Here is a 24,503-nt window from a genome sequence, read left to right as displayed (position 1 = left end):
AACTTATATGGGGAGGATAATTGACAAGACACACCTGAACATAATGTCACAATCAAGGGGAGACAGAAACTAGGTCAATGGAACATAAGGGATCAAACGAAAACAAACACAATGGTTCATAACTGTGACAATCACATTAAAATTCCAGTTTATAATTCAGAGATTTAACTTAACTACAGTGCCTTATGATGGGGTAAGTAAAAATGCTGATTCAATTTACCCCACAGCATTTGGCTTACATTGCCCCATAGCTGCCATATGGAAAAAATAGCTACTGTTGCTTACCAGTTCAGGCTAATATTTAGCTAAATGATTTGCATGGTTTTATATGTTGCTAAATCCCCTATATGTATCATAAATATTTTTGGACCTGGATCAATTTGCTTTGATGTAACACCATATGTTATGCTAAAATTTTACTTTGACAAGTCAAAAACTGTTTTTAAAGTAAATGGGTGCCTTCCATTCCCCCCATATGTTTTTCCTTTTCACAGTCTGGCAGAAATTATGGGTGGTTCCAAAATGCATGGTCACATGACAGTAAAAGTGTACAGTTGCCAAGAAATGGGGTGGGTCAACTTACCCACTGGCTCAACTTACCCCACTCTCCCCTACTTCCATTGAAGATGAGGCAGAAGCAGGCTCAGAGAGTGAGGGAGAGCCCGTTCTTATCAAAACATCTACAATAAAGTCTGAAATTATTTCAGAGTGTGCTGTCTTCTCTTTTAATTGTATGTTTGTAACAACTGGATCATTTGTATTAACAAGCACCCACCCCCCTAGTGCCCCTTTTTTGGTTTGGGCCACTGCCCCTCAAAATGTTTGTGCACGGCCCTGCTCCTTATACAAACCCAATTCCAAAAAAGTTGGGACACTGTACAAATTGTGAGTAAAAAAGGAATGGAATAATTTACAAATCTCATAAACTTATATTTTATTCATAATAGAATATAGATAACATATCAAATGTTGAAAGTGAGACATTTTGAAATGTCATGCCAAATATTGGCTCATTTTGGATTTCATGAGAGCTACACATTCCAAAAAAGTTGGGACAGGTAGCAATAAGAGGCCGGAAAAGTTAAATGTACATATAAGGAACAGCTGGAAGACCAATTTGCAACTTATTAGGTCAATTGGCAACATAATTGGGTATAAAAAGAGCCTCTCAGAGTAGCAGTGTCTCTCAGTCACAATTTGTACAGTGTCCCAACTTTTTTGGAATCGGGTTGTAGATAATTATGTGAATTATTAAGTGATGATTGTGCTTTAGAGATGAACAGCTGCTGTTAACAAGCAGAATTACTGAATGAAAGAGAAACACAAGAACTACAACTGACTTCATCCACAGCCTTAGATGAAATCAACTGAAATACAAGACGTCATTAAATCTCTCAAGATCTGATTAAACAACTCCACAAACAGCATTACCAGCTTCACACATTACAATCTGACTTTATATCTGTCATATATCTACAAAAAATTTTGAGAATTAACAGAGGTTTAGATGTTTTATTGGAAGTGTTTTGTTTGACCTCACCATTGTGGCGATCAGGGTTTGCTTTAGTTGGGCTCTTGACCCTTGACTTAATGTTATATATATTTTTGGCTGCTATAACTGTGTTTGTAAAGCACATTTATTATAGCAAAAAAAGGCAAGAAAAAGTGTAATGTGTTTTTTCTTTATTATTGACAATGGTATGATCATTGTCTGGTGGTCTGATTCACTGGCCTCATTCAGTGGCTAATCTCAAATGACATGGTGTGTGTTTTTTCATTAGTTTTGTTTTATTTACGATAGCTATTTGATACTGTATGATGAGATGACAAACTACTACTGAAAGATTTTCAAAACATTTTAAGCACAAAGCCTTTTAATACTACGGCATAGTTTACACACACAGAGACATCAAGAATCAGCACATGAATCTCAACAATGGTGACGATCATAAGCTTCATGCTGCAATGTAAGAAAAGAGACACCAAATGAAACCAGTGAACCTGATGTTTAATGATGATTTTGTCACCAGCAAAACATCATCGACAAAACTACAAATTCTTTACAAATTCCCCCCCAACAACAAACACATGGTTACAGCAACCAATGAAACACCGTTGTTTAAATGTGAAGGTTCAAGAGCCCAACTAAAGCAAACACTGATCTCCATCATGGTAGTGTCAAAAAAACAAACAAAAGAAAAACATCTAAACTTCTGTTAATTCTAATCTAATCTTCTGTAGAGGTCTGACAGAAATAGTGTCAGTTTGGTTAGTAATGTGTGAAGCTGGTAATGCTGTTTTAGGAGTTGATTAATCAGATATTGGGAGATTTCATGTATTTTATTTCAGTTGATTTCATCTAAGGCTGTGGCAGAAGTCAGTTGTAGTTTTTGTTTCTCTTTCATTCAGTGATTCTGCTTGTTAACAGCAGCTGTTCATCTCTAAAGCACAATCATCACTTAATAATTCACATAATTATCTATAAGGAGAGTAAATATTTAGCTGAACTGCATTAATGTGTTTTTGCACAAGAGAGATCTGTTAGTTTAATGCAGTTTTGTGGGTCACCATTGTGCTGGAGAGTAAAACCTGTGCTTCAGTCAATGATGAGCCTCAAACACTGATGTTCTGTTGCTTTATTTAAAGGCAGTAAATGTGGAGTTGATGCAGTGATGATCTCTTTGTTAAGTACTTCAGCACATACATGTGTGGTATTGCTGACAATGAACTGCAGCGATTTGAGTTAAAGTCATGATATTTTTCAATTGCTTGGACTGTTAATGCTAAATTGCTCTCCACAACAGTGCTTACAAAATTTGAAGAACTGGTAATTCCTGTGTACACTCTTAAAAATAAAGGTGCTTCACGATGCCATAGAAGAACCTTTTTGTCTAAATGGTTCCATAAAGAACCTTTAACATCTGAAGAACCTTTCTGTTTGACAAAAGGTTCTTTGTGGCGAAAGAAGGTTCTTCAGATTATAAAAAGGTAAGAAAGAGATGGTTCTTTAAAGAACCTTTGACTGAATGGTTCTTTGTGGAACCAAAAATGGTTCTTCTATGGCATCGCTGTGAAGAACCTTTTGAAGCACCTTTATTTTTAAGAGTGTAATGTTTATGTAAAATGCATGGTGCACTTTATTTTACAGTCCTATTTCCATATACTTCCTATGTACGTACTGGTGTATGTATGTACCTATTTGCTAATGTACAGAATAAGTTATGCGGTACTCAAGTTGGGGGGTATAAACATGAACCAAGGTACTTATTGAGTAATTGATGGTAGGTGACATTGCAGTTTGGAACTTTGGAAGTTGGTTGGGAACACGCCAGTAACTGTGTAGCACTGCATAGTGTTAATACTTAGCAGTCACTGTCCAGTAAATGATTAGTTAATCATCATCTAATCACTTGCAAATGATTTATAACTCAATCTACAAAACATAGATAAAAATATTAACAAATCACTTATTAATCATTTATGAACACATGGAAGTATGTGGAAATAGGACTGTAAAATAAAGTGCACCATTTTACATAAACATTACACTTACCAGTTCTTCAAACTTTATTTTACTTTACCATGTATAGACCATTATAGTAATGTGTCTTATTAGTTACCATATACTGACACTACCTGTTAGTGACCGTTATGACTCACACTTGTTGGTAAGTACTACATATTTACCACGTGTATACCAATACAGTATGTTTCTTGGTTGTTACCACATAATACCACATTTTTCCGTAGGTGCTACACATTTACCATGTACATATCATTAGTATGTACAGTAATATGTCTTATTAGTTACCATATACAGATACTGCAAGGATGTGCCTCTTTGTACCCACTTGTCCGTAAGTACTACATATTTACCATGTATACCCAGGTGAAAAAGACGTAGTATTAAATGTATTAAAAATATACTTGAAATTCAAGTAGTATGCTAATAATACATTTGTATTCCCAACATGCTTATTTGAAGTGCAATAAAAATATATTGAATTGCATTTTAATATATTTCTAAAAAGTATACTAGAAGTACTTTTGTATTAAATATATGCTTAGTTATACTTCTAAGAAATATGCTTAACAGAAGCATACTTTTAATGTATTTCTAAAAAGTATAGTAGAAATACTATGTTAATAAATATATTTTTAGTTACACTTTTAAGGGATATACTAAACAAGCATACTTGTAGTGACTTTTTAGTGTATTTACAGAAAACATAATTATGTTACCCTTACTTACAGTATATTTTATGTCTACTTTGTGTAAGAACAACAAAATGATTACACTTTTAGTGGGTTTTTAATGTACTTTATATTGCAGTAGGCCTACACATGGTTATATTTTAAATATTTATGTATTTACAATTTTAATATTTGGAAAAGTACAATATTTTGAAAAACATTTTTAACATTTATAATGTACAAACGTTTGTCAACTATTATTAAGCATTGCGATATTTAAAATATGTTGTTTAATATGTTGTCAGTTTTACTTAAAAGGTTTTGCTACTTTGGTTGATTAGGCTGTTGTTCATTTATGGGGGTAGAATTGTTGCTTAATTCCAAATAAATAGATTATGATCCACAAATAAATCTTAACATAAAATACTGTGGCTTGGCATGATACACAGTCTAATGGTCTAACGAAATCCAGTTTTAAACATCTTTTACTGTACCCATTGTATGGCCCTTATATGACCTATTTGAGCCAATGCAGATGAATTAAGTTATCTCAGGACGAGACCGCCCTGATTGTAAAGCAAAACGTGATTGGCTATAGCGAGATCATGCTACGATTGGTCAGCGAATGTGGCTGTTATCTGATTGGCTTGAGTAGACGGTGGGTGGAGTCCACGTATTTGTGGATTGTCAGCACGTCTTGACACAAGAAATGTTTCACAATTCGCAAATGCACAGGACGCGATTCACAAATGCGTGCAGCTATCTACAAATGCACAGAACGCGATTCACAAATAAATGCCAGGCAAAGTTGTGGTTGTGACATAAATATATATTTGTGAATATGTTTTTTATTTGCAAATCTCATTTTATTTATTTGTGAATTTAATATATGTTTGTGAAACTTTAAGATTCATTTGTGGATCTCATTCTATTTATTTGTGGATCATAATCTATTTATTTGGAATTAAGCAACAATTCTACCCCCATATTCATTACATGAAACATTAATTGTAATAAGCTAGGTTTTTTTAAATTTCTTCAAGCTTGACGCCTTTATTTTCTAATATATATTTCTGAAATTCCCACAAGGATTTCAACATCATATACGGAAAAAAAAACTTGCATTTACTTGTTTAAATTCAAACAACAGACCCACTAAACCTGATTGGTTCCAGAGCCATTGAACGGCTCTGATTGGTTCGTATGATAATGAGCTCGCCCCAGAGAGCTTCGTATATAAAATATGATGTGTGTGCAAATGTCTCTTGAATGTGAATATAAGTCTAAATGTAAACAGTATTATATAGAGCGGTCGCCGATCGTATCTCTTTAGGGCACTTGGAGGAAACCACCCAATTCATATGGATTACTTTGGCGATGTTTTTTTGCGATTTCAACATCTTTGGTGAATCTTCTTTCATCGGAGGGACACAAATCTCTTAGATTTTTATTAAAATATCTCAGCTTTTCTTTTAAAGATGAACGAAAGTCTTAGATGGTTTGGAGCATCTTCAATGATGAATGATGACAGAATTCAAATTGTTTTGGGGGAACTATGAAATTAATTAGAAAATATAGCGGTATGTTCTTATTTTTACCAGCTTCTGCAAGCGTGTATGGCGTCTGGCTTTTGGAACCTCACTGTGACTTCAGGTAAGATTTAATTAACGTTATTTGTCTGTGCCAGTCGTGTTTTTGACACATGCATTGGCAGAAAAAAATAAATAAAATAAAATTAGTCATTATAACATGTCCAACATTAACATTCTTTTATTTGCAAAATGAAGTTATGTATTTATTTATTTCTGATTTCCTGAACAATTTGGCTTCATTGTAATGAGGTTAATGATCTTTGAAAAACCATGATTATGAACATACAATAACTTTGTCTTGAGCTGATTAGCCAACTGTGGTAGTGTTCATTGATTGGTGTTTATATTTGTTCATGCTTGACAACCTTATCGCCTTTATTTTCTAATATATATTTCTCATTACAGATAAGAACAAAGATTAAATTGTAAGAAGGGTTGCTTATATGAGAGCATACAGTAGATCTGAAACTGCTGAGGCTGGGAAGGTTTTTGACTATATTACCGACCAGGTACATTGTTCTCAGAGTACGGTCATTCTTAAAAAGAAAACAAATCATCAATCATCATTTGCTTTTTTGTGTGTGTGAAATATTAGCATTTGTTGTTTTTCAGATCAGCTGCTATAGAAGACAAATTGAAATCTGAGTGCAGAGACAAGCAAAGGAATAGTAAGTATATTTTCATGTTATATCCCCTCTGTTATAGAGATTTTTGAATCAGGCCTAATGGAGGGTGATTTGGTCAATCTTGGAAGAAAAACGTTAGCAATGTGTCCATTCCAGCTGGCTAATTTGTGCTTGCTTTTAGTAAAATGTAAAAATCTGTAATTTTGTTTCTGTTTTGTTTTTTTCTAAAGCTGCAAGGCTCTGGTGCAAAATATTGCATGCCAGGAGTCAGGACAACTAGGCTGTGCCCAGGTCTCAAGAACCTGCGTTAACGCTCAGCTCCATCAGCCCTCCATTTGCGCCTTCGGATCCACCAGCTCTGACTCCATCGGTCGGCCCCCAGATGTTGGCAGCCACACCATCTACATCTTGGCTTCTCGCTCCCTCGATTCCGCCGTGTGTTGTCAGCACTGGGATGCTCTGGGTCTGTGCCATGTGCCAAACACCATCTAAGCTGCCAGGGCATCATCGTCATCCTCCCATCACCATCCCTTCGCCACATCCTGCCATCATCCCCGCACTTTTGCCTCTCACCATCCCTACGCCATGTCCTTGTCCACCTCCAAAACCCCCTCCATCCTTCCCTATTCTGTTGCTTGAACTTTATCATCTTTAGTCTTTGCACACACACAGCTTCACTTATGCACTGTTTTTCAGTCTTTTTTTTTCTTCAGAAAATTGCATTGTAATCTTTATTCATTGATGTAAAATTCTGTACTTTTGAGTAAGGCCGAAAAATATTTATGTTTTTTTTATAATGTATTAAAATGTACTTGAGTATGTTTGTAGTAATACTTACACATACTTGTATTTCAAGTGCATTTTTAATACATTTAATAGTATGTTTTGTTTTGTTTTTCACCAAAGTATATATGCTGCTGTCCTTTTTTAGTGTACTTTATGAATATGTGTAATGTACACAACAATATATAATACATTAAAGTTTTCTAGATATCAAAGTGTGTACGTGTGTGTATATACTGAAAAAAATACATTAAAGTTTTCTAGATATCAAAGTGTGTACGTGTGTGTATATACTGAAAAAAGCAGCTTTATAATATACTAGTAGTGTAATGCTAATGCATTTCCAATGAGCTGAAATACAATTGAAATGTACTTGAAGTACATTAAAACAATGCTTCAAATATACTCTAACTGTAGTTCATGATGCATTAAAAGTACATTTTAAATGTATTTTAAGAAATACACTTAAATTGCACTAAATATACTTAAAGTGGTTCCAATTTAACATAATTTCAATATATTAAATATATTATAAATAGATTAATATCAAACTTAAACATATCTTGAAATACACTTAATATACTTAAAGTTGTTTCAAAATAATACATTTAATATGCACTTAGTATAGTATAATTTAAATATAGTAAGTATGTCTGAAAAAGCACAATTTAAATATATTTCTTTTTCACCTGGGTATACTTTAGTGAGTACAGTAAAGTATCTAATTAGTTTCCATGTATGGGCACTACCTGTAAGTGACCGTTATTACCCACATGTGTCTGTATGTACAAACAAATTACCATGCCTGTAAGACTTAAGTACAGCTGTGTTTCTTATTTGTTACCATGTACATACACTTCAGGTAAGTACCTTGTGTAACTACTCAATTACCTGTAGGTACAAGATATTTGCCATGTATGTACCAGGGAAGTACACGTACTGTAAAATAAAGTGCTACCATGTCTCCACCAATGTCAAAAGCAAACCTATATGCCCTTGGAGATATTTTTAATTAAACCTGGGAGATTCCTGTTCCTTGAAATCCATTCCACCTTTTAAGCTTCAAAAAGTTCATAAGGAAATTTATGACAAAATTTATAAAGAAACCAATTAAAAAGTTTTGTATCGTTTTGTATGATTTTATTTAGGTTTTGTTTACAAGTAAGTTTCGGCTGCATCGGCTTTAGGTGGGGTGATAGAAATCTTTCAGGTTTCATTAAAAAATCTTAATGTGTGTTTCATAGATGAACGAAAGTCTTATGAGTTTGGAATGACATGAGGGGGAGTACGTGATGACAACATTTAAATTTTTAGGTGAACTATCCCTTAAAGTAACAGAAAAGAGTTTATATAGAATTGGCACATTATAAAAAAAAGACACTTTTGTGTGACTCACCTCACATGGTACACGGCTGGGTAGTGTGATGACAACATTTTAATTTTTAGGTGAACTATCCCTTAAAGTAACAGAAAAGAGTTTATATAGAATTGGCACATTATAAAAAAAGACACTTTTGTGTGACTCACCTCACATGGTACACGGCTGGGTAGAACCAGTAAAGACTGATTTGCGACAAGAGCACCACTAGACAGTTTCTTCTGTATTTTCAGCTCCTGGACTGATATTCCATCCACTGCTGCTGTCTGTCCACCTGGAGAAACACACTGTATTACTGAAATACTGCTCATAAACTGTAAGGAATTGTAGATGCTCACACAGATAGGCCTGATATATCTGGCCTGATAGACATTTAGTGGCGGGTTATCAGTGTTGTGACTTGCTAGCCAAAGGGCACTATTAAAGTGCCCATATTATGGATTTTTGAAAATTACCTTTCATGCAGTGTGTAACAGCTCTAAGTGAATGAAAACATCCTGCAAAGTTTTAAATCTGAAAGTGCATCGTGTATAAAGTTATTGTCTCTCAAAAGAAAGAGTCGACTCAAAATCATTTAAACAAGTTGTTTTTAAAATGAATCCCAAGCCGTTTCATGTTGACGTCAACATGAAACATTAGCATATTGACCGCCCACTTGTTGCGCATGCAGACCTGGGAAAACTTGATCCCCCCTCCCTCAAACACCGTAGCAGATTCCTGTGGATAGCATCATGTTGAGGAGACAGTTTGCTCTGCACTGTGAGGGTAAATCCTCACTCATTTTTTTTACTGCCAAAGGATGAGGCTGTGAAGAATAAATGGTTAAAGTTCATTTTTACAGCAATACCACAGCTGCTTAGCCCCAACCTTGTGTTGTGTCCCCGTCATTTTACTGAAGACTGCTACAGCAACAGTGTTTCCCACATACTTACACTCTATGTGGAAAATAAATGCATATTATAAGACAAAGGAAGTGTTTTTTGACCTTGCATGCATGTCAACCTGTTGTTGGGGACTCCCAAAACCAACATACTGTAAAAACCTTTCATAACCCATAATAGGGGCACTTTAACCACTTACAACAATGAATTCAGAATGCAACTGTAAGAATGCTGACACATAATACACTAAGGAGTTACTTTATTCTGCTATATAAATCTCCTTACTGATGACCGGTTTCCTGTAAAACTTACTTTTACTTTTTATTCATTTTTTTATGTCTTTATGTTATTATCGCTACATACCTCAGCAGATGAATTTGAGACAGCATTATTAAATACAGTATACTCCATAGACTGGAAAATATCCCAGTATCTTAGGCCACAGGCAGGGGAAAGACCCTGGACGGACAGCCAGTTCATCAAAGGGCTCACACATAGACATTCATGCTGTCAATTTTTATTGTCTCTAATTCACCTATGCTGCATGTCTTTGGGTTGTGGAAAAACCCACATAGACACAAGCAGAACATGCAAACCCAGAAGGCCTCCTGCACCGACTTGTACATTATTTTACATTGCATGCAGTTGCTTAATGACAAACATAATGAAGGATGATGACTGACTGTGTGACCATAGCCTATGCAGTTTAATGCCCCTAAAAGGTGTTTTAAATATGGGTTTTTGTCTTCCCATCCAAGTACTCACACACACACACACATACCCACCTCCCACCTCCCACCTGTAATCCCTGCCGGACCTGAGACATGAACATGAGACATGAGTTTCATAATTACAGTGTATACGTTTTTCTTTATTTACCCTCAAAAATTGGAAGTGAAATGTGACAACATGCCCCGTAGGTGGGGTACATTGTAACAGTTGAGGGGCATGTTGTAACATGACCATATGACAGCTTAAAATGTTATCTGATCGCATGAAAAAAATATGCAAGACAAACTAAAATATTTTGTCAATAAAATAAAATAATTGTTTATTTCAAATAAAATAATGGCGTTTTTTAAGAATTAAAAATAATCTGATTTTGGAATTTGACAATGAACACATTGCAACCATGCTTGGGATGGCCCACATAAACAAGCCAAAATGCTTTACATGTCTTGAAATAATAATTTCTTAACATTAAACATTGACTGTCAGTAGTTATTCACCTGTTTCTCGTCGTTTATCATTAAAATGTATTAAAGTAAATAGTGTGAATTACATCACTAATGTCATAGAATAGCACATTGTAACGCAGTGTTACAATGTGCCCCATCTGCGCAATTGGAATTTAAAACCGGTTACTGTCTTCTGATAGTTAGCAAAGCATTAAAAAATAATCTAAACTGATAATGTCATGAAGTCATGGCCTAATGGTTAGAGAGTCAGACTCGTAACCCAAAGGTTGCGGGTTTGAGTCTCGTACTGGCAGGGATTGTAGGTGGGGGGAGTGAATGTACAGCGCTCTCTCCCACCTTCAATACCACGACTGAGGTGCCCTTGAGCAAGGCACCGAACCCCCAACTGCTCCCCGGGCGCCGCAGCAAAAATGGCTGCCCACTGCTCCGGGTGTGTGTTCACAGTGTGCGTGTTCACCTGCGACGACGTCTGTTTAATGGAGGGATTTCAGTGTGGACTAGACAAAGATCTCCGCTTCGCCATGCCGCCCAGCGAGCACTGCTGGACCCTGGAGTCTTATATCAACATAGCACTGTGGACGGATGGATCCATGCTCGCAGTGAGCGAAATGAGTCCCCATCGGCGTCATGGCTGGAGGATCCCTTGCCTCCGCCTCCAGCCTCTGTGTCCCGGACTCAGCCTTGGCCCGTTGACCCAGCGGCTCCACCATGGCTCCTAGCTCCCTCCTCTTCGCCATGGCCCGTCAGTCCACCGGCTCCACCAGGCTCCCTCGTCCCTCCGGCTCCGCCTTGTTCAGTCGTCGACCATCCGTCGGCTCAGGACTTCCACTCCTCCGGCTACACCTCGTCCCTCCGGTTCTGTCAGGCTGCTTCTTCCTTCCGGCTCCACCGTGGACTTCCGGATCCCCGACTCTGCCTCGGTCGCCTGAGCCATCTGCTCCGCCTTGGCCCTCCAGATCCTCAGCGTCGCCCTGGCTCATCGGCTCTCCGGCTCCTGCCTCTGTCAGCTCCACCGTGGGCCGCCATCATGGCTGGGGTCTGGGTACCGCCTGGCTCCTCCTGTTCCCTCCTGTCTTCTCCCTGGCTCTTCCCTCTGTCTGGTCCGCACTGGCTCCTCCCTCCGTCATCACCACCCTGGACTCTGTTGGGCGTCCTCCTCCCAGTCATCCGGCTACCTCCAGAACCTCCTTTGACCTGTCTGTGCCATCCCTTTTTGCCATCCCTCCACCATCTCCTGTCCCTCACTTCTCTGTGGCTCGAGGTTGCGCCTTCTGGGAGGGAGGCGATCTGTCACACTTAGTCACTGTTTTGATTCTGTTTTCACTGTTTAGTTCATTCATTGTCAAGGTTATTGATTTGATTTCATCATTATGTTCATGTGTGTTTCATTAATTATCCTCATTTGGCTCATTTATATTTCGGTCTGTTCAGTTTAGTCTTTGTCTGGTATTGTGAATGTTTGCGTTTGTGTCGATTACTTTCCTCTATGTTGGATTTATCGTTTGTGGATTTATTAAAGACTGTGAAACCTTCTTCATCTTCGTGCGCGTTTATCAGCGTGACAGTGTTTGAATGAATCAGTTGAATGAATGATTGAATGACTCATTAAGACATGACTTACTGACTACCTACTGGCAGTTTTAGTTTTGTATGAGAAAAAAATATATTTCAATGTTTATAAAAAAAAAAACATTATGCATTTATGATCATTATGTAATCTTGAGAGTCTGTTCAATGATTTTCTCATCTAACACAACAGTGACTTTCAATATTCTATTGTAGTGGTAATTTCTCAGCCAAAAATGGTGTACGATTAATTGGTGATTAATTAATCAACACATCACAGTATTAGTTAGATTAAAAACTTTAAACACTTGACAGCCCTATTTTATGTTATCTTTCTATTTGTCATTTAGTTATTTAATTTTGTTTAGTGTAGTCTTAGTGTATTTAATTTTCTTGTTATTTTCCTGTTTCATGTTAATGTTTTTGATTAAACAAGTCAAATGTTCAGAGTAGTGTTGTCAAAAGTACTGACTGGATACCATTCGGTACTGAAATTTAAAAAAAACATTTCCCGCAAACATTTGAGCGCTGTTAAGCAGATTTTTAATAATCACTGATTGGTAATTTTGTTCACAACAGATATCATGCTCAACAGATATGACTGTGATTGCCTACACTGATCATCGCTTCACCCTCTTCACGGAGCACTCACACAGAAGCACACGGGAGCGTTTGAAAGCTGTGTCTATTAGCAGATCCGTCACTATCAGCGGATCCCTAATGTATCTGTGCAACAGAGTTAAAAAGAACATTAATTCTAATTATATTCATGGTGTTGAACTACATGAAATTAGAGGGTAAATTAAATAAAACGGTGTTTTGATGCCCCCTAGTGGTTAATGCATTTCAGACCTGCGCGCCTACTGTAGTTCAGCAAAAAATGGCTGACACTGCTGCGGGTAAGCGTGTTTCTTTTCTCTCCTGTTTATTGTAGTAAAAATGTGCTAAAAGTGTGTTTTAATTTGAGTGTTTCAAACTTAAACGTTTGTAGTGATTATTAGGGTTGGGTACCGAAACCCGGTACCAATATGGCACCGGTACCTATGTAACCGGTATGTACTAGAACTGAATCAGAACGCAGATTTCGGTGCCTCATTTTGGTGCCATGCCTGTGCGATCGATTGAAATATTTGTCCTCTGGTTCTCCGAAACGGACATAAGATACATCATCACCGGCACCGCACATGAAAAATAATTTCCCGACTGAGAAAATGCACATGAACTCAAGTCGGAATGCTCTAATAATACAAATCCAACACATCTTTGTAGTAACGAGACTGTCCATGTTGTTTTCACATTCCGACTTAAAAGCACAACTTGCTCTGATGGCAGCAGGTAGCCTTCCGTTAACTAAGCTAAACATGCTTAAATTAAGATGCCTCAAGCTAAACGTCTCTTATATTCACATTTCTAAACCTTTTGTCCAACAAAACAGAACATTATAACCTTTTTACTCCACTACACCAGTCAAATGCTTCCTTTTGTAATTTGATGTGGCTTCTTGTCACAGAATGAGCCAGAAAATATGTTCCATAGGCTACTTTAAAAAGAATACATCGATTATCAATAGATTATAAATTAGAGTGACCATACGTCCTCTTTTCCCCGGACATGTCCTCTTTTTGGACCTACAAAAATGCGTCAGGCCGGGATTTCTTAATTGCCCAAAATGTCCGGTACTCGGCTGTGTTCTTAATCCCACTCCCGCTGAATCTCTGTTCATTGCCACCTGCTCCCGCAACATGTGTTTCGCTCCCGCGATTTTCGTGTCCACTCCTGTAAACATTCTAATATTGTATATAATTTTGGCGCATCAGGGAGCTGCTCTCAGGATGCGGTGGATTTAAATATTTTTGAATGAGCGTTTGCGCTGTTTACTTTCACTTTCAATTTCGCAATCACACGCACTCTGTGTAAAGGGAGCACATCTTACAAGATCAGATATTTGTCAATGAGCACAGGATCTGTTGAGCAGCAAATACTCCAGCATGGTCTTGTCAGTCATCTCTCCTTATTCTCGCTCGACCTGTGATCAGTTAAATCTGACTCCTGCAGCTCTTGTTGGATGCAGGGTTGCCAAGTTTGCGTTTTTTCACACAGAATTGGGCTACTTTTGAACTGTTGCCTTGGGTTGATTTTCCCAAGTGGGTTAAAGGTTTGAAATATTGCATAAATTACATTTGACTGAAATGCTTGTATTGATTTTTTTTTGCATTGTGCCTATGATAAAACATTCATGGACTACATTAACTGTTCCCTCCTGGTGGAATGACCTGCCCAGCTCAATCCAAGCAGCTGAGTCCTTAATATTTTCAAGAAACAGCTGAAAACACATCTCTTTCATCTTCATTTGACCCTATAACTCCAGCACTCTTTATTCTAATGCTACTTCTAATTTTATCTGCTTGTTTTTTTTAATTAAAAAACTTGAACCTCTAACATTTGCACTCTCTACTAACTACTTGTTTTATTTATAAAGAAAAAAGAGCCTCTAACACTAGCATTCTTGATTCTTTCTCTATTCTTTCCACTTATTTTATTTTTATTTATTATAAATAATGACCTTCTAACACTAGCATTATCTGTTCTTTTCTGTTCTATTGAATTGTTTTCTTTTTATATATTATAAAAACAAAATAAGCAACCAAACAAAAAAAACCTTGCTACCTATACTGTTAGGTGAAGCCCCGCCCACGAACCCCGCCCCCTACTATCCTTTTTTGGAAAACTAAATATGGTCACCCTAAAAATACCAGAGATGGCTTAAATAACACAGATAAACTATATTGTCGCAGTCGAGTGTTTATTGTCTTTGTTTTATCATTCAAAACGTTTATATGTTCTGTTTACTCAGTTACAGATATAATAGCAATGCCTTTGTCCATATAAGAGATTTCCTGGAGGGTCATGAGTTCTCTACTTCTGTGACTGGATATGTGGATTTTCTGTGTGAGGGTGCCCTCTGGTGTCCAGTATGAATGAAACAGACATCATGTGTTTATAGTGCTAATGGCCAATCCATCATTTTTTGGGGAATTTTTATTTATTTATTTTTAAAAAAATTTATAAGTATCGGTTCAGGCACTGGAACCGTTTTAAAAGTATCGATTTGGCACCGGTATCGAGAAAGAAAAAAAAAAGATACCCAACCCTAGTGATTATAGGAACAAATGTACAGTGAGTTGGATGGGTTTATATGTCCGATAGAAACTTTGTTGAGTAATTATCGTTGTACCTCTTGTCTAATGCAGTGAAATTAACGTGCTGCTGCTGATGTAGCTTCAGATGGCTAAATGGAAAACACACAGTTACCCTTAATGAGAGTGAATTTGTTTATTTTATGTTTTTCTTATTTCAGTGGTTTATGTCTGCAGTGTTTTCACCCTGAGGAATACATCAAAATGTAGTATCACACAGGGTGAAAACACTATTTTGTTAACATGGAATTGTTTCAAGTTGTATATACTGTAGTTCAGCAGATAATGGCTGACACTGCTGCGGTGGTTTATGTCTGCAGTGTTTTCACCCTGTGTAATAATACATTTTGATGTATTCCTCAGACACGATCATCATTACTGCGCAGAATAAAAGAAAGAACAGACAACCAGACTTTTCTTCATCCGTTAAAATTTTGTGACGGTTGTGTGAGATGTGTAAAAAAAAACTTAATTTTATTGAACTTTATGTGTGCAAAGCAGAGAAAAATTTAATTGTGTATATACTGTATATATACATATATATCTTCAAAATATTGGATAAGAAAAAATGAGTAGTACAAAAATAAAACCGCCAATATTACAAAATATAACATTAAAAAGTGTACAAATCACTCGTTTTTCTAAAGAAACATTGTCCAACAGCGACACCAGCAGGTAAAGTTACAGCGGGAGTCCGAGTCTCTCTCGCCTCCCCTGAGCCCATTGAGTTTTAACAGACCAACTAAAGCATCCAGTGGGGGGGTACTTGAGAATGAATGGGGGAAAATCACGTGAGAGGAGGCAATGCCTCCATCACAATATGATTGGATATGACTGGTTATGTTCGGCTGTGATTGGTTCATGCGATAAATCCCGCCTATTGTGTTCATGCGCGTTCTACGTACGCGAATCAGTCTGAATGACCAATATAATGGCATTAATGGGAAGACTCATTTAAAAAAATAAGACTTGAAAATAAATAAAAGGGTTTCTCATAAGTTTTTCAGCCTGGTTCTCATAAGAGAACCTGGAGATTTGGTTTGGTCCTCATACTGCACATAGTGTAACCCATTAAATTCAACTATAAAAAATAAATTAATCGTAGTGATAATATTGTTGCACTTTATTTATTTAGTTTTTTTTTAAATAAAATAATAAACTAAATAATAAAGTGTGATAATACTATTATATTTTAAAATAAAAAGGGAGTATTAAATACAAATACAACTATTTTATAGTAAACTTAAAAATAAAATACTAATATTTACTTATTTTTTTAAAGATTAATTTTCATTATTTTTAAACTTAAAATCAGCAGGATTTTATTTTGGCGGGTTGCAGGCAAGTAAGTATATGCGCTTCCGGGTTTAGCGCTACCAACTGAAGCGCATCAGTGAATGAAATGTCAGTTTTGCATTGTGCTTTGAAAATGGCAGCAGGTAGCCTAGATTTATTTATCTATTCAGTTTGAATAGAAATCTTATACAGTATTACAGTTTATCGATATAAAATGGTAATTGTGAATAACAGATGCTGTCAGAACTTATTTGTACAGCGCATTTTTTATTTTAGTCGCACATGCACACCTGCTTACAACTTATGTGAACCCCTGTATATATATGTATATATATTAGGGCTGTGCAATTAATCAAAATTCAGTGTCGATTTCGTTTTCGGCCTCCAAAGATTATGAAAATACAGTAATCGAGATAAAATTATTATTGCGCCCCATTCCGCCCCCTTTCCAGCGGTGCTCTTTCGTTCCTCCATAAAAGCCCAATTTCACGCGCAAATCAGTAAAATCATGTAACGAGACTTTTGCAAAACGGGACGGTGCTTGATTTATTTAAGTTGATATCCAGCAAAGTAAACCAAAAGATTGAAGGGTGATTCTCAAAAATATATATTTTATAATATGACAGAGCTCGTGTTTAAAAGCGAAACACACTGGAATGAATAATTCACTTAAAAGGCAATGCCAGTCTGTGTTCTCTCTGCAATCTCTGATGTAATCAGCCTGGTTTCCTTTATATTAGCGCTGTTTTGGATGGATTGTTTGAATGCATTCGCTTACTGGATCAGTGGACTGAAAACATTCCCGAAGTTTAGCAGCTTAAAATGATCTAATCATGCAAGCAGAGTAGCAAAATTGGCTTAAAGGGTTAGAATAGAAATTGTGCAAAATTCAGTAATTTTGCGTTAATTGCGTTAAATTATTTTATTATTTTATGTCAAATTAATCACATGAGTTAACGCGATGACAGCCCTAATATATATATATATATATATATATATATATGTATGTATGTATGTGTGTGTGTGTGTTATATGTATGTTTTTATGCTCCACAAAAGAAAGAATGGCATATGGATTTAGAACAGCATGCTTGTGAGAATATGATGGCATTTTTTTTCATTTTTAGGTGAACTACCACTTTAAATGAATCCTGTAAAATCCATAAAATAAAACCTGATTGACTAGCCACTGAAAACCTGCAGGTGCATTGTGAAATTCCTTAATCCAAGTTTAAAGTAAAATAAAATGTATTTAATGTTTAATAGTGCAGACATTTATATAAATGTTACTGGTATTTTTTCAGTCCCATTTGTTACTAGAGCTACTGTTACTTTTAAATGAATCTAAAAACAAGTGTTCCATGTTGCTTTTGTGTGCTCTGCTGCTGTTTGCTGTTTGGTGTCATTTATTAAATTCCTGCACTTAGATCCATGTTTCTGTCTGCCTTTTCTGCCTGCTACATTACAATAAGAACTGCTAAAGAAAACCTTTTTCTCATGATAAAAGTGACTGTTTGGTAACAGCGTGGTAAATTACTCTCAGAGGAGGTTATCAAAATTTACATATTCAGTGATAAGTACTGAGTTTGACGCATGAGGAAGTGAATGTATTTGCATATTGCGTGCCCTGTGCTGAAACATCCGTCAGCAAAGCAGCTCTTCTCATTGCACCAAACTATACCCGGGTTACTGCTGAAAGAACAGCAAATGGACACACCACTGCTTTGCTGTCATTATAATCTGAACGATGATTAAGACTATATTTGAAGAGTAATATAGTATGTAAAACTACAGGTGAAACTAACCACTCTTTTTGAGATTATTTGCATTTTACTTAAATAGCTGATTTTTAAGATGGAGTTTGAAGTAGCTGTGTATGTTTTAAATGCAGTGAAACACTTGTCTCTACATTATACCTGACACATGATACCCTGGTTTGATACAAGGATCTAAATCTACAAATTATTGTAGCAGATACACTATAATTTCACTCGCTGCTTCTTCCGCAAATGGTAATACAGTTCACAGTTTCCTCATGGCAACATGTGGCACACTTTGTACTGCTGCAGAATTAACAACAAACTGTTTCAGGTTCATGATGCACTGCTATTGGGCAGACACCATATAAGTACTTACACCTGTCATGTAACAAACTGTGTGTAATACACCCTGTAATTAATAGCAATAAAGGCAGTTAAAATCCACTCTCAGTGTTTGAAATTTCAGAATCTGTCAAACAGTTTGTCCAAATTGGTTTAGCTAGACAAAAGTAAAAATGCACATGAAACAGCACTGGGCTGTCTGTACTAGTGTCCAGTCGTCTATTCACAAAAGAACTTCAGATTGTGATGTAGTTAAGGGATGATGGCAATTGTCTGTCAAGTCACGGCAGGATAATAAAGTCTCACACGTGCCAGAAAAAGTCTCTGTTCCTTTCCTCACACGATTCTGTAATTACAGTCTCCAGGACCACCAAGCAGTAGCGAAATGTAAACCTGATTAAACTTCCCCCGGTGTTACTTAACCTGTAAAAAAAAAAGCTACTTGTCACAATGCAGCTTCTGCATGAGGGGTTAAAGTGCCCCAATTATGGGTAATGAAAGGTTCATATTTTGGTTTTGGGAGTCCCCAACAACAGGTTGACATGCATGCAAGGTCAAAAAAACACTTTCATTGTCTTATAATATGCATTTATTTTTTACCTATTTGCTCAACGACTCCCAAACGATTCGTTTTTCCAAACCCCTCCTTTGCATGACGCTAATCTGCTGTGATTGGTCCGATTGGTTTCATTTTCGTTTCATCATGCCTGTAATGCTTGATAAAGCAGCGTTTGTGAGCGCAGTGCTGCTTTGTGTACAGCATTACCAGGGAAACTGCTATTTTACCGCTCCAAAAGCGGCACCTAGTGGCAAAGAATGAATTTGTGTTTTCATTCAGACCAAAGCGAAAAGACCAACAAGTGGGTGGGCAATATGCTAATGTTTCATGTTGACGTCTTTCGTTGACTGCTTGGGATTTGTTTTAAAAAGGACTTGTTTCAATGATTCAGAGTCGACTCTTTCTTTTGAGAGACAGTAACTTTATATACGGTGCACTTTCAGATTTAAAACTTGCCAGGATGTTTTCATTCACTTAGAGCCGTGTTACACACTGCATGAAAGGTAATTTTCAAAAATCCATAATAGGGGCACTTTAATAACGCCAGGGTAGACCTGCAATTCACTGTGAGCTTTCTTGGACAATTCACTATAAGTATATAAGTCATTCTTACTATTGCTAAATTGGACCTCCTTGTACATCAGGGTTTCTGAATGCCACAAAATGAAAAACACTAACATGCCACATAAAAACACTCTTCAGTCACAGTAGATTCCTTTATAAGAGTTAAAATTATAGAACCTTGACCTGTGAGACCTATGAGGTAAATATTTATTAATTGTATTAATTTTTACTACACTATTTACTACAGGGAGAGCCCAGCTGGGGCAATTTGGGCTTAATTAAAGGCACCACGGTGGTAGCCCTTGTGACAACCAGTAAGTGTGTACTATATCAGCATGGTGATTCAGCAGTAAGCATGACACCGCAGACCAAGTATTGTGATCACAGCCGTGCTGATATAAAGCCATATCACATGGGTATTAGTGTGATATTACGTTTTTATACAACAGCTCGACAACACAGTTATGTAAATAAATAAGAAACAACCACAGAATTAGAGTTACCTAATTCAGAACACAAAAATGTATGTACAGTTTAATTCTAAAAAAAAAAAATTATAATAATAATAATGTCATAAAATTTTAATTGTAATGCCACTGGGCCAGGATACTGGCCCTCCAGGAGCAGGTTTGGACATCCCTGGCATAGAATATTATGAGAGGGATCGACTGCGAGTATGATTAACTGCATCTGATAAAGCATTCATTCTTCATGTCAAACACATATTCATAATAAAACATTAGTTTGAATGTCCAAGTGATATGTTTGTTGTAGTATCCTTTCAAAGGTTATGGGGATTTCCCGCTGGTCAATGCATTTGTTGGTTGGGTCTAAAAATATAAAGTTATGAAACTTTGCCCTCAGCCAAAACTATTTGCTCTGGAACAAACAATTGACTAATCAGAACAAAGACTGCCTGTTATATATATACCCAAAACTAATTCTATCTCATGTTTAACTACTATAGAGTCAGAATCAATGGAAAATTCCAGAAGAACTGGCCGAGGTAAGGCTTGTTCTCGGCTTGGTACATGATTGTGCACACACACACACTTACACACATATAGTTTTAACCTTCAAATGTCAAATATATTACAAAATGCACTTTGTGGCTTTTTTTATTTTTCCACTCTAAAAATACTGTATATTTTGTGTAAATGCTAAAAGTATAAATAAAATTAGAATAAATAATATATGTATAATGTATAAAGAGTACAACTGCAAACATATATTTAGAATGAATTTTTTAAAAAATATGTTTAAAAAAACAGAAAAAAACAGGAAATAGAGTGTTACTAAAACGTTTAAATATGTTAAATGTTTTGTGAATATTCAAACATTTATATTAGTAATATACTGGGGATCAAATCTACATTCTTTTTGTTATCATTCCAATTCTAAAACTTCCCAAACTTTCTTACCTTTGTGTACAATCTCTGCCACAGCCAGTTGATAGTCCTGGGGCTCTTGCTCGCTGGAGATTTGGAGACACTGATCTCCCTTCAGTGGAACCAGCTCTAGCAGAGGATCCAAGCTTTCTACTCCACACAAGAGAATCACCACACTGGTCTCTGGTCGCAATACACGAGCCAGAAAGAACCGCCGGAGCTGGCATAGCCCCTCCAGCATGCCACGCGACAGGATAAGCAGCTTACATTTGTATCCACCAAGTCGCAGGAAGTCATCCCGGCGACTGGTCACCAAAGCAATATCATAACAACAGATGCCAGCCTCAGGAATGGGGCCTACCAGATGGAAGTGCAGGTACGATGCCCACTGCTCAGCCTCTGCCTCATAGATGATCAGGAGATCTTCAGCTGAAAATTTTTAATTATTAATATTTCTCTAGTTTTGTTACATATGTAAAGAGAGTTTCATTTAAAGTCTAAGTTTATTGTTTAAATTTAATTATGTAAAATATTCCATCATATTGTGATTTCTGTTCTAGTTAGTGGTGCACTATAGTCTAATTTTTCGAGACAAAACTTCAGTGCATAACTCATCCCACACTGTTTGTCACATCGTCATGAATGGGTTGTCAAATTCTTATAGAGGAGAGGTCTGTTATGACTTTTATAAGCCTTGGGGCCCATAGTGCTTATACTGACACAAGGATTGGCTCATTTAATTCAGGCAGCCAAGTACTCTGGAAGTATAACCCTGGCAGCTGTCTTGCCAAACCCTAGCAACCGTATAGCAACATGTACAAGCCATATCTCAGCAACAAGCTTTGGGTGACATGGGTGTTGGCTCTTTTGTAAACACTCAGAACAACCTAGCAACTGCCCAGTGCCAAGTGTTGCCATGGCAAGCACCACTTACATTTTGTTTTCCATTTCTTCCTCATTTTCTTACATTTCTTCTTCTGATTATTTTTTAAATCACCAAGTTTAAGTAAGTTATTTATATTTTATGTTTTTATAAAGGTCTTTAACTATTAGCTATTATGTACCTCACTTAGACATTTAAGATAGTTAGATTCCACAGTTTTGATATAATACAATTTAAAATGTAATCAACTTTTAAATTTCACTTACACGCAAATTGCACTTAGATTTGGGAATGCGTAGTGAAGGTGTTTAATTTTAACAATTTATACTTGGTTTCGGCTATATCAGAGTTTAAAATATCTTCAGTTAAAGCAAATGTCACATTTATTATTTAGTTGTAAAGCATGTACCATCTGTACAAAACATCTTGTAAGTCAACACATTTACAACATATTTTTAAAGTTTCAGTGGTAAATTAACTGAACAACTAAGTTAAAGTCTCAAACACAATAAAGAAGCAAAGGTAAACTTACATGTATTGCTCATCTCTCTGTCTCTGTACTGACGTGTGCTGCTATGTCCTATGATGGGGAGGGTGTTTGATCAAACAACAGCACTTTGTACACTGACTAATCTCTCCACGGTCTGCTAGTTTCCGTGTCATGGAGGCACAGGTGTCTGAATGGTGAAGATTTCCTTTTACATGCATATTTATTTAAATATGGGAAGTGAAGTTAATTATTTGAATGTGCAGTTTTTATGCTAATAAATAGAAATTATATTTTAAAATGTTCAGTCTCCATATTTGAATATTTTATAGAGCTTTGAAAGAAAGTTTAATGATAGACGGAGGGAAGGAAAGAGAGAGGGGGGGAGGGTCTTGTGGGCTTTTTGCAGACAATGTAATTATTAGTCAGTGTGAGTTGGTTTCTCATACTCACTAGTTAACACTGGTTGTTGCACATGTTCACTCCCAACACGTCACATATTGATGCTTGGTCAGGACCCTCTGCGTCACTTTTTGACACACAGGCAGGGGCGGACTTACCCATTAGGCAAAGGTAGGCGACCACCTTGGGCCCCCAAAAGCCAAGGGCCCCCTAAAACGCTTTTCATATTGCATATGCGCATTAAGCGCAGAGACGCGAACGTTTGCTGTTTACTGTGTTTGTTACCACGACAACCGTCCGAGTCAGTGGCGCCTGCAGGTGTACGGCTGTACTGAGATCTGAGATTTGCCCCGCAAACATTTCAGCAGTTATTATAGGCCTGTGTGTCCCGTATTTCTGTCGACTGAATCAGCCATGCCATTAATTATGTATTTATCAGTCTTTTGCATGCCAAAGTCAATTTCTGCATAGAAATATTACGCCAAATAGAAGCAGAAAATCGTGCTATACGCACTTTCATGAGATCGGGTTAGCCTACAACAATGCATTTGTTGGCTATTTTTACATATATGCCATTATAATTAGTGTTTTATTTTTTAACTGTACGGAATTATATAATAAAACGCAAATTATAAGCGGGCCTTCCATCAATTATAGTGATGAAAATAATGACTCCATCTCCTAATTGGATGTGCCTTTAGAGAGAAATGCACGGATTACACAATGAAAGAGTTTATTTTATTAGGAGTCTATTTTCTATTTGAATTATTTCGTTTTAAAGTAGTAATTTAAAGTTTTCAATATTGGCGCCTCCGTGTCCTGCAGAGCTTCAGCTTCCACTCTCTGCACAAACGATTGGATATGCACATTTATATAGGCAGGGGCGGACTTACCCATTAGGCAAAGGTAGGCGTCCTTTCGTCGCCTACCAAAATTTCGTCCTTGGGCCCCCAAAAGCCAAGGGCCCCCTAAAATGCTTTTCATATAGGATATGCACATTAAGCGCTGACACGCTAACGTTTGCTGTTTATTACCACGACAACCGTCCGAGTCTGTGGTGCCTGCAGGTGTACGGCTGTACGCACTGTGAGTACCATGAGCGCTCAGACTGATCTGAGATTTGCCCCGCAAACATTTCAGCAGTTATTATAGGCCTGTGTGTTCCGTATTTCTGTCGACTGAACCCATGCCGTTAATTATGAATTTATAAGTCTTTTTGCATGCCAAAGTCAATTTCTGCATAGAAAAATTTCGTCATGTAGAAGCAGAAAACCGTGCTATACGCACTTTCATGAGATCGGGTTAGCCTACAACTGGCTATTTTACAAATGGGAACGAATTCATGACAATGCTTACATTCACTGTACTGTAACGTTTATTATTATTTATTAGCTCTAAAAAGGGGAA

At 36.8% G+C, this 24,503-nt stretch overlaps 1 protein-coding gene across 1 annotated transcript in view; it reads right to left on the bottom strand.

The window, feature by feature from the left end:
• LOC107583309 (B-cell scaffold protein with ankyrin repeats-like) overlaps positions 1 to 24,503 on the bottom strand; it is a 110,359-nt gene that overhangs the window by 77,088 nt on the left and 8,768 nt on the right. Inside the window, exons 3-4 of the mRNA XM_016269487.1 lie at positions 21,358 to 21,747; positions 8,723 to 8,847 (exon numbers count right to left, since the gene is read on the bottom strand). Of these exons, the coding sequence (XP_016124973.1) occupies positions 8,723 to 8,847; positions 21,358 to 21,747 (515 nt within the window). The remainder of the gene's footprint in view (positions 1 to 8,722; positions 8,848 to 21,357; positions 21,748 to 24,503) is intronic.

This window comes from Sinocyclocheilus grahami, unplaced genomic scaffold (genome assembly GCF_001515645.1).
Source record: "Sinocyclocheilus grahami isolate Dianchi unplaced genomic scaffold, SAMN03320097.WGS_v1.1 scaffold52.1, whole genome shotgun sequence".
Taxonomy (NCBI): domain Eukaryota; kingdom Metazoa; phylum Chordata; class Actinopteri; order Cypriniformes; family Cyprinidae; genus Sinocyclocheilus; species Sinocyclocheilus grahami.
The sequence above is the reverse complement of the archived record's forward strand: the minus strand, read 5'-3'. Positions and strand labels throughout refer to the sequence as shown.